This window comes from Carassius auratus, chromosome 45 (genome assembly GCF_003368295.1).
Source record: "Carassius auratus strain Wakin chromosome 45, ASM336829v1, whole genome shotgun sequence".
Classification (NCBI taxonomy): domain Eukaryota; kingdom Metazoa; phylum Chordata; class Actinopteri; order Cypriniformes; family Cyprinidae; genus Carassius; species Carassius auratus.
Genome location: NC_039287.1, coordinates 19,678,983 through 19,690,733, shown reverse-complemented (window position 1 = coordinate 19,690,733; position 11,751 = coordinate 19,678,983). Strand labels below are relative to the sequence as shown.

Sequence of the window (11,751 nt, the reverse complement as noted above, 5' to 3'; positions counted from 1 at the left end):
TTCATGCTTGGATTCCTCAAGCTAAGAGTAGATGGCACTCAATGACTGATTCCTGAAATGATGCATCTGTGTGTGCCACGTTTTTTGTTATCTCAGCTTTACAGTCTGAAGTGAACATTGCTGTAGTGTTGTTGGAAAATGCCACACATTAACCCTTTGTTAAATGTCAAAACATGGCATCTCCTACATTATGGCCAATCGGTAAGGGGCAAACATCTCCAAGAAATTAAAATGATTGGATTGGTAACCATCACTGTTTTTCAATCAGTTATTAGGTCATAGTTGTTATTGTTGTTATAAAAGATTCCTTGCACTGACATTCAGTATTTCACAAACAAATGCAGTCCACTGAAAAAAAAAAAAAACAATTGCATCATGGATTACCATTCGCAGGTGTCATGCTGAAACTCTGTACTGCTTCTTTCAGTGCTTCTGATGCTTGTCTTTTCTCTCTCTCTCTGACTTTGTGTATCTGTATGTGTCTGTGTGCACACGCTCAGAGCGGGCAGCGGGGCTTTGCTGTCGTTTGGTCGTCCCTTGCCACAAAGGGATGCCAAGGCTCACTGACCTGTCTGTCAAAACCAAAGATGTGTGGGAGATTCCACGGGAGTCACTCCAACTCGTAAAGCGCTTGGGCAACGGCCAGTTTGGGGAGGTTTGGATGGGTATGGCCCATCGCACAGTGCTTATCAACAACCAACCAGGAGTACGTTTCCCAAAAGCATCGTTAGCCAACTATGGTTGCAACTACTAATACAGTTCAATGGAAGTGATGGAACCTGCAACCATCGTTGCTTTTGGGAAGCGCACCCCAGAGAGAGAGATGGAGTAAGGTCAAGGTGAGAGGAGGAGTTACTACAAACGTCTGGATATTTAAGCTTATTTTTTAAACAAATATATCAGGTTCAATATGTTAAGCTGTAACAAAAGTATTTGTAGCATTATGGATGCCAAGTCGACCCTCTGACGAATTTTATAAAACACACTCTTACAGTAGATGTAACCTGGGCCAATGTGTTCATCCTTTTCTGGAATATTCAGACATCATGAAGTGACTGACCCTCTCAGGACAACAGGACCACCCTCCTTGTCTCTCTTTGCATGTTCCCCTGTCATCCTACTAGTTAACCCCTCTACTCCTCCCCCTTTATAGAGAGTGCAGATGGTTTGTGCTTTCAATTAACGGGTGTGTGCATGGTCTACATCCCTGATACGGTGGGACTTAGCCATGATTCCTGGGAAATCGGCCGTGAGTCTCTGACGCTGGACAGGAAGCTGGGGGCCGGGTGTTTTGCTGATGTTTGGTGTGGTAAGACAGTTGCCTCCTCTCCCACATGCTCTGACCTCCACACAAACTTAGGTTTTAAATTAAGATTTTTTTATTAATTAAACATTTTCATCTAATCCTGTTTGATACAAAATATTGGTTGCTCCCGTCATTCTTATGACAATCTTCTGACATCCTTCAACCATCTCATTTGCACCTTTATTTAAGCACTTCAACAAAAAAATGCTTTTGATATTTGTATGTATGTATTTATTCATTCATACATCTATTTAATAATGATTTATTTTTATTTATGTATTTGTTTATTTTTTTATAATTGTCAGGCACAGGGTGCGCCCTGCCTATTCATGTTGCAAGCTCACTCAACTAGAAGTGTTACATCCTCCTGGGCGCTGGCTCATGGTGCCTCGCTGACAGATCTCTGTAGAACTGTGGGCTGGGCTTCGCTAGGTTCTATAGCCTTCGTGTAGACCCGGTATCCTCCTGTGTTCTCACATCAAATGGGTAGTGGCACTGAGAGGCCCCGGTTAGTGTCGGCTTGCTAAAACGACTCCAGATTGTCTGTACTATTGAGCCTGTCGAGGTCCTCCGTCTCTTTGGTAGCCAGACGTGGGGGAGCGACTGGTGCCAGGCCTTCAAATGTTGAATCTTTGAGAACTGGTGGAAGGCTGGGTTCCATATGAGAGACTTAAGTGGAATCTATTTATGTAAAGTCCACGGTATAGCATTCCCAGAGCCTCCTGCCATTTTCCAAGAGGGTTTCAATCACCTCCAATTTTCCATATGCACCTAACGAATGTTCAAATGTGTATTTGATCCTGAGGCCTACTTCAGGAAGGTCGGAGCCTTGGCAGCATCCCCGTTCCAAGTGGAACGGGTATGTTTTCCCAGTGTTAACCAATCTCACTGAGTGGGTAGTGCTTCGACAATGGTGAGTGGAACTTCTTGTAGGCACTGCCTACACCAAAAAGGAGTGCAGGTGGCTCGCACAGGGCAGTGGATGGAGTAGCATACATGGCGCTTTGGTAGGGAATCCCAATTCGTTGGTCACCGACATGACGTTGAGAGTGATTGACTGAAAGGGAACATGTTGGTTATATATAGTGACCCTCGTTTCCTGAAGGAGGGAACAGAGACGTCATGTCCCATCCCAACACATATACTCACGCTGTGATCAGCTGCACCTGGATGAAATAACTGCATGCCAATATGCATTGGCTCGTATAGTTTACACACAAAGTAGATTGGTCTATCGAAGCGATATTCCAATTTGTTGGCCACCGGCACGATGTCTCCATTCCCTCCTTCAGGGAGCGAGGGTTACCATACATAACTGAGACGTTAGATAGACTTTTAAAGCATTTAAAGCACTATGTATTTCCTTTCACTTATATTAGTTGTAGTGTATACTAGTTTAAACTGTTGAATCACTTGCACAATACTCTTGAAAAGCAACATGATAATGTTGTAAGTCCCCCCTAAATTATTATACTGAATAATGACTTGGTCCATACCAACTAAAAGTAAGAAATCTTGAAGTCATTTTGATTACTTTTACGGGTCTTTTTTTGTGTGTGTGTGTGTTTTTACTTTTTTATTTTAATCCTGTCTGAAATTTGACAGTCATTGTTACTATGAACTGCTGTAAAAGAGCAGTTTGAAATCTCTTCAAAAATCCTCTTATTTCATACAGGTTTGGACGGTGAGCAAACAATGCAGGTGAACTATTTCTTAATGAACATTTAGGAAACATTAAGAAACATTTATTAATTAATTAGTCTAGAGGGATCTTGCAAGTCTTTTAGTCTTACCCCTTCATTATGGATCACAAACCATTTATTTGTACCCACACCACAAACAAGGATTAGATGAATATCTGAAAAATAATAATAATAATTTAAATAATTGTATGATTAAATAATAATAATGATATTATTATTATTATTATTATTATTATTATTATTAAATATTATATTTTTCACAAACAAATTTTACCTGACGGACAAACTTGGGATATTTTTTGCATGCACATTTTACACATTCTGATTTGTTTTGATAATTATTGTGAGAGCTTCAGTGATTCTTCATCATGTCTGTATCATGTCAGTAAATGGAGGTAAGAATATGAGCAGTAAGTATCAAGTGGAGCCATGAGTGTCACATCTATTTATCACAAGCAATCTGATTCAAGATAAGTGTGCTTTTATGCTAATCTTTCACTTTTCCCCATACTTCCCTGTAGATGAGCATGATGAGCTTCCCTGTAGAATCTGCCTTTTAGAATTATTGCCTTTAGGACACTGCTGGTAATCATGAACAAAGGCACACAGATCAGTGTGTGTGTGTCTGTGTAGATTTTAAAAACCAGGTACCACATCTGATGTAACCATTTGAGTACCACCTTGACATCGCCTGTTAGTAAACATGAGATGATGTTTGTAACATCAGAAGTATTTCAGTTTTAAACAAAATATTCAATATGTAAAGTACTTCTCCATCTGCCATTGGTCAGGTTGTCCAGCCCAAAACTCGTTTCATTGGTTGAGCCAGTTGTCTCTATTAATGTGGTACAGGCTAAATTACAAACTTAAAATGATCAGAATGTCCACCATCACAGTGTCAATTAAAGGCAAGCAGATTCCAGTGCTGTGTATTTAACAAAGTTGTTTTTTTCTGTCCATTGAAATCTCTTGAAGAAAAACAGCTACAAATCACAAGTACAATGTAGGTTGAAAATTGTTGTAAATTGCAAAAATTGTTGCAAACAAAAATATCTAAACATATTTAAAATAATATATTAAAGATTGCATAAGAAGCCACTGAGTCAAGCACACGTTCAACAAATTGCATTCAGCACAACTTTGTGTTGATCCGCATAGTTCTTAATTTAAGAGTACTAAAACAAACTAACAAAAAAAAAAAAACAGTTCTATAAATGTGTACAATTAATTCATGGTGAATTCCCCATGAGTGTACTTGTGTGATAATGGCTGCTTTAATTGCATGTTAATTTTGCATGAACTTTTTTTGGAGTGCATGAAAGTCATTTTGTGGCATGCTGTTCAGCTAGGAGCTTTGTGCTGTTCTGACTCTCTGCTGTGTGGTTTCTGTCAGGCACATGGAATGGCAATACTAAAGTGGCTGTGAAGACCCTCAAGCCAGGAACCATGTCTCCAGAGTCCTTCCTGGAGGAAGCGCAGATCATGAAGAAATTACGCCATGATAAACTAGTGCAGCTCTATGCTGTCGTTTCTGAGGAGCCCATCTACATCGTCACTGAGTATATGGGGAAAGGTCAGCAGTCGTTTTCATAGTAAAAGTAAAGAGAATGAGTTAACTAGAGGACAGACATAGAATGTATCTATTTTAACAACACTGATGGGATTTGTAGGCCTGACTGAAAAAAAAATCCAATTAAAGATAAATCAGGATTGAAGGTTGATGTTCTAAACTTAGAAATTGTCACTTGGGGACTCAAAACACTCTGCTTTATTGGACAGAAAGATAAAGAAATTATAGTGGGCTAAATTTAATTTGAAGAGCTGTAATGGAGGAAGCACACATTTAACCTAATACTGCAAGAAAAACTAATGGAAATTGGAGGAGAAAATGCCTGAACTCTACACATGTTATGTAGCATCAAAACATAATTTAGTCATGATCATAATCCACCCTCTCTTAGAAGTAACCACATTTTAAAAGAAAAATAGCCCATTTATTATATGGATCGATGAAGCTAACGTGTACTGTATGTTGTATGTTTTAGGAAGCCTTCTAGATTTCCTGAAGGATGGGGAGGGACGTGCACTCAAGCTGCCCAACCTCGTCGACATGGCAGCCCAGGTAGAGCAGCATCACTTAAACCTGTTCTACAGTGTTCCCGAAAATATTTAGACATTACAGCCACACTTAACAATCCATGTCTGAAATTGCATTAGCACCATTTATTTCAAAGAAAGATATAAATTAATTCAGAAAGAGACATGTTCTTACTCATCATCACGGTGTTTAAATGATGCAAAAATAGGTATACTACTTAATATAGTTTTTGGGGCCTCTGTAAATCAATGATGTAACAAATATAGCAGGATGAAAATAACCCTGCTTTAGTTTGCTTCCATCTGAAAATAATCCGTTTAGGCCAGTGTTGTGTGCATGAAGTTATATTACTTTACGGTATCATGCTGTATCAGCACTATAACAACCAAAAGGTAATATTTCTTTGTTTGGCCTAAAGTAACCTCAGCACTATTCCTTACGGATTTGACTTTGCTCAGCACATTTCAGTGTAAGCATTTGTGTGTGCAGGTGGCTGCAGGCATGGCCTACATCGAGCGGATGAACTACATTCACAGAGATTTGCGCTCTGCTAACATTCTGGTGGGAGATAACCTGGTGTGTAAGATCGCTGACTTTGGCCTGGCCAGACTTATTGAAGACAACGAGTACACTGCCCGACAAGGTAAGAAACATTTGCCACCAAGCATATTTCTTCTTTCACACACTGTCTTGACACAAACATATGTATTGTTTGGGATGCTGGTCCCACAGCATGGCATGCTAAAAATAATAGTTGACTCTTTAGTTATGTCATTCAACATTTTTCAGTGTAATACAAAAGTAGAATTTATCTGAATATGTTAATCTGAATATGTTAATTTATCTGAATATGTTAATCTGAATATGTTAATTTATCTGCATATGTTACAGTATTCTAAATGGTGATGCACAAAGTTTTTATTTACCTCAAACCCTTTTTTTTACTTCTGCTAAATATGGTTGTGTTCTATTGACAACGTTTAAATACAAAATTTAAAAAGAAAAGATTAGGATTAGTGTTAGGATAAGTTTACACAACCATTTAGTCAAAAACGAAAAAGTTTTTCCCTTGCGTTTTTAAAAAGTTTCACGTATACACGACGTTTTCAAAATGATTTGTTTACAAATATCTGCGAAAACGGCCACAAACGCTGTGTTACATATGCTAGGCCAGTAGTTGGCTCCGTCATCTTGTTGGTAAACAGTACCTGTATGGAAGTGATGATTAAATGCATTTCCGCTGTTGGTTGTAATAATGGTGAAGTAAATCCACCCTTTGCTGAAGAAGCATTAGCAAACTCTTGAGCAGCAACAACAGTACCACATACTTTGCAATTGTGTATGTTTGTTCACGCATGCCTTTAAAATTGACAATTTGTCAAAATGTCTACATACCTAACATGTACTACGCACATGCATGGCTTTACCATTTCAAAGATTCCTGTATTGGGTGTTTACACAGAAATGATAACAGTGGCTTTTTCAAATACTTGCACTTTGAAAACCATTTTCAACAAATATGCGGTTTTCAGTTCCAAAAATGTTGTTGAACAGGCAAAGCGCATAAAAAGCTTCCTGTTTTTGCCTGAAAACGTTGTCATGTAAACGGCCCCTTAGATGTCTGCACAGTAGTACATTGGTGTGAATGTTAATTACTGAAAAAGGTTGCAAATCCTAAAGCATACTCTTATTTAAGAAGGAAACAGTGTTGTGTTCTAGTCCAGGTATATATGCTCCATATTTCATTTTGTGATTTGAATAACCTTCTTCCCACGTTTGGTCTCTAGCAGATTAAGAGACTTTTCTCATTGGCAGACTGCTTAACCTGTATCTGTGGTGCAGAGAGAGATACAGTAGCAGCCAAAGAGGTTGCAGCAGAGTAGAGGGAGCTGCTCAGAAAACGTTACATGAAAGGTCACAATTTATTTTCAGTAAAACAGGCAAGGGGAAGGAAGACCTGTCACAATCCCATAAAAATGTCTTGAATATGAATTTCAGCCTCCAAACTGCCCGTATAATTTGTGCTAAAAACCTCCACTTCTGAAAGCAAATAATTTCCCAGTTGATTTACATGTTAATTTATTTTATACATCAAAGGAGTTACATCTTACAGATTGTTTGATTTTACAGATTGAGATTTGATTGAATGGTGAAAAGTGAACTTTGATATTATTGGTCAACACACCGCACTGGTTACATCAGCAGAAAAGTAAAGTCATTTTAGAAGAGCAGCAAATTGCTAAATCTAGGTGAAAGATTGTGTATACAGATTGTTTGAGAATAATGTAAGATATGTATTAAGAAAATAAATGTAAAGTCAGAGAAGTGGCTTATGGGAGCTCTCACATATAGCTCAGATGTGCTATAGGCATCTTAAGGTTGTTTCCCGGTCCTGCTCTAGTCTTGTCTCTGATTATTTCCTGTCTCTCATCCTACTGTCCTGTCCATTAAAGGTGAAAGAAGTGTAAAAAGTATATTTTGACTTCATGATTTTGTTCCAGTGAGACATTCCAGTGCATTTCTATTTGAATACATCTCTTTCTTTCTCCCATGTCTGTATCATAGGGGCAAAATTCCCTATTAAGTGGACGGCTCCTGAAGCAGCTCTATATGGGAAGTTCACCATTAAATCCGATGTTTGGTCTTTTGGAATCCTGCTTACAGAGCTGGTCACTAAAGGCAGAGTTCCATATCCAGGTAAATCTTAAATCGCCTGCTTTGGGTGATCAATAAAGGAATTGTAAAATTAATATTGTGATTTTAAAAAACAATGATAATAATAAACCAAAAAAGCCAACATTGTTTGGCCTGCCTCTTCATCATATTTCATCTTTAAACCAAAAGACTTGTCTGAACATTTAAAGTTGAAAGTTTTTGCTGTCCCATAACCCAACTTCTGAGAGGCATACTGTATGTAGACTCAGATTTTACATTTCCATTTGATTTCCAACTGAGTCTGCTTTTTCCACACCTACAGGTTTTTTTTTTTGTTTGTTTTTTTTTTAGTTTTTGAATATTTTGGAAATACAGTGTGTTGCTAATTAGATCAAGTAACCGAAGCAAGTATTCATTAACATCAGTATAAATCCGTGTAAAAATGAAGTCAAATACATGGTGAATAACTAAAGATCTGCACAATTCTACAAACTAGTTCCACTGATCACGGCTGGAATTTAGGGGAGTGTGAAATGCCATTGTGTCAGCACAGTATTGCATCATCCACAGATGTTTGCAGGCGTTTCTGTCTCAGTGTTGTTGATATGTGGTCATGTCCCTCATGATGATGATTAATCTTCTAGCTTCATGAGTGCAGTTCTGTCCCAAGATCTCTAATATTTAGAAGCAGGTCTTATCACCCTGCCGCCCAAAGCTTAGAAAACGGTGATCTGATATTTCCTGGTTTGATTGAGAGATTGATGAAAAATGTACTTTGCAACATTAGTTAATGGATCTCTTTATTAGTACTTTATTTCAAAAGTGGCTACATTTCAATGTACTGTATCTATGAAAATACTTTGATACAAACAGCTTTGTAACGAAAATCTTTTGCTGTGCAAATTAGAGATGATGTAGGCCAATTGGAAGACAACTATTCAGATAACAGCACATACATATAAAACTCTGTTTTTTTGAGCATCCCAACTAGTTCACCATGGCAACACTGGCTATTCAGCAAAACAATGGTGTAAGGTAGGGCAGAACTAACTAATGAGGGAGTGTTTGAGAAAAGAGTTTAATTTATTGCATTTAAAATGTTATTAGTTCTATTTGGTGCAGCTAATGGCATGGAAATTACATGCAGCTTTAAATGGTCTTGTAAGGTTTAGATGTGTCCAGTCTCAGTGGTGGACGAAGTACACATATCAAGGCAAGGCAAAAATATTACTCAAATAAAAGTACTCTTTTAAATTTTACTAAACACTACACAGACATATTATTTTTATATCATTTGAAACTGCTATGGCAGCAAGGAAATTTGTTATTTTTAACTTTATTTACAGTTTTTATACCTAAAGTAGCCTACCCTGAACAGAAGGTGACACACAAATGTAGACATTTCATACACTGGTCTTACACAGCTTGCCCTTTTAAAACAGATGTAGGTCACAAATAACTGACAGTCATGTCCTAAATATGTCCTGTTTACTAGTTAATTTTTAGTTAGACATGAAGACTCACTCTGACTGGATCATTGAATCAGTGAGCTACAGTCGGATCATTTCACTTTGCAATTGAATCCTTCATTCAGAGATTAATCTAGATTTAAACAGAGAGTGTGTGTCTGAACCCTGAACGTTATCAGGAAGGCAATTCCAGAGTTTGGAAGTCAAATGCAAAAAAGCTCTACCTCCTTTAGTGGACTTTGCTATCCTAGGAACTACCAAAAGTCCAGAGTTTTGAGACCTTATGGAGTGTGATGGATTGTAGCGTGGTATAAGGCTAGTTAGGTACGCAGGAGCTAAAACATTAAGGGCCTTATTGTAGGTAAGTAACAATATTTTGTAACTGATACAGAACTTAATAGGTAGCCAGTGCAGAGACTGTAAAATTGGGGTAATATGATCATATTTTCTTGACCTGGTGAGGACTCTAGCCGCTGCATTTTGGACTACCTGTAGCTTGTTTATTGACGAAGCAGGACAACCACCTAGAAGTGCATTACAATAGTCCAGTCTAGAGGTCATGAATGCATGAACTAGCTTTTCTGCATTAGAAATAGGGAACACTTTTCTTAGTTTAGCAATGTTTCTAAGATTGAAGAATGCTGTTTTTGTAACATGGGAAACATGATTTTCAAAAGACAAGTTGCTGTCTAATATAACACCCAGATTTTTGACTGTAGGGGAATTAATAGTGCATCCATCTAGTTGTAAATCGTAATCCAAGAGATTCTGTGTATTGTTTTTTTTGGTCCAATTACAAATATCTCTCTTTTATCAAAATTAAATAGGAGAAAATGATTGGTCATCCAATCTTTTTAATTTTTAATACACTCTGAGCTTAGGTAATTTAAAAGGTTTATCTGGTCTCGTTGACATATAGTAGAGTATCATCAGCATAACAGTAGAAACTAATCCCATATTTTCTAATAATATCACCAAAGTGCAACATGTATATTGAAAATAGCAGAGGACCTAGGACAGATCCTTGTGGCACTCCATACTTTATGGTGATAATTGAGATGACTCCCTGTTTAAATTAACAAAGTGGTAGCAATCGGACTTGTAGGATCTAAACCATTTTAAAGCCTGCCCTTGAACACCTGTATAGTTTTGTAATCAATCTATGAGTATTTCATGATCCATGGTGTCGGACACAGCACTAAAATACTAAATACTAAAGAACAGATACTTACTGTCCGCCACTGTTCAGTTCTCATTTAAAAATGGCATTTATCATTTTATATAGTGAGAATAGTTCCCTAAACTATAGTGTTACCAATAATTTTGTCTTGTTTTCCAGAAATTACACACTTAAGCATTTTGTTTACTGTGAGTGAGAAACCTTGTGGTTTCCAAGAGAAGAAAGATAACTGAAGTCCATTGTTCTTGATATCTATTTAGCCAAAATTAATTTTTTTGCAATTATAGGGTTCTCAGCTCTGGCCCTTAAGCTCCACTTATGTTCATAGTTTCGCTCTATCCCTAATCCAACACACCAGAATAAGATAATCAGGGTCTTCAGGATTACTGCAAAGTTGCAGGCAAGAGAGTTTGATCGAGTTTGGACAGTGAACCTTGAGTGCAAGAATTGAGAACCTGGTTTGAGAAACTGCTTTATATCTTTTGTCTTCCTAAAATCTCTAATAAGATAAACATACTGACAGCATTGTTATGCTAAAACTCTCATGTAATTTTGGCTAGGGATGAATAACAGAGAGGTACTGGAACAAGTGGAACGTGGCTACCGGATGCCGATTCCCCAGGACTGCCCGATCTCTCTACACGAGCTGATGGTTCAGTGCTGGAAGAAGGATGCTGAAGAGCGGCCCACTTTCGAGTACCTGCAGGCCTTCCTAGAGGATTACTTCACCGCAACCGAACCTCAATATCAGCCCGGAGACAACCTCTAAACCCAGCTTCCTGGGCTCACCCTGATCTTATCCTCCCTGGGCCATCCCAAGTGCCCTCGACTCCCTCCTGACTGGAGGCATGTACAGTTTCATAAGTTCACCTAAGCTCCACTCCGGCTCACCCGAAGACTGAACCATTTGCACAGACTTTCAGCTTGAGAGGTGTACACACGAGCAAGCTGGGGAGGCAAACAGGGAGAATTGTGAGAAGGGAGGGGACGTGGCAAGGGTTGTGGCCATAATCATTATAATGATAAGAAATTATGCCTGTATTCACTGTAAATATGAGATGCTTGTTTATGGATTTTTTTTGTTTCTCTTCATGTTTATTGTTTTGTTAAACCCCCGCTCATCTTTTTGTGCTGCTTCGCAAAGTAGCAATTTTGGTCACTTTGAACCCGTTCTTCATGAAGGATAAAGCGGACATCTATGAAGGGTTTAGGTGTGTGCCAGTGCATAAAACTCTTGTCTGCTTGTGATATTTGAGTTTTGAGAATGTTTGTGGTCTATTCATTCTCTCCTCTTCTGATGAGATCATGTTCCAGATGGAGGAATAAAGATTCAGAGTCTA

The 11,751-nt window shown here is 38.2% G+C and overlaps 1 protein-coding gene across 4 annotated transcripts in view; it reads left to right on the top strand.

The window, feature by feature from the left end:
* Positions 1-11,751, top strand: part of LOC113063512 (tyrosine-protein kinase fynb) — a 72,784-nt gene extending 61,033 nt beyond the window's left edge. For 2 of the 4 annotated variants that reach the window (XM_026233967.1, XM_026233966.1), the window contains 7 exons: positions 501-665; positions 1,154-1,309; positions 4,403-4,582; positions 5,055-5,131; positions 5,597-5,750; positions 7,673-7,804; positions 10,972-11,751. In XM_026233967.1, coding sequence (XP_026089752.1) covers positions 501-665; positions 1,154-1,309; positions 4,403-4,582; positions 5,055-5,131; positions 5,597-5,750; positions 7,673-7,804; positions 10,972-11,180 — 1,073 coding nt within the window. In that variant the 3' untranslated portion in view covers positions 11,181-11,751. The remainder of the gene's footprint in view (positions 1-500; positions 666-1,153; positions 1,310-4,402; positions 4,583-5,054; positions 5,132-5,596; positions 5,751-7,672; positions 7,805-10,971) is intronic. The other 2 variants (XM_026233969.1, XM_026233968.1) reach the window with 2 other exon arrangements.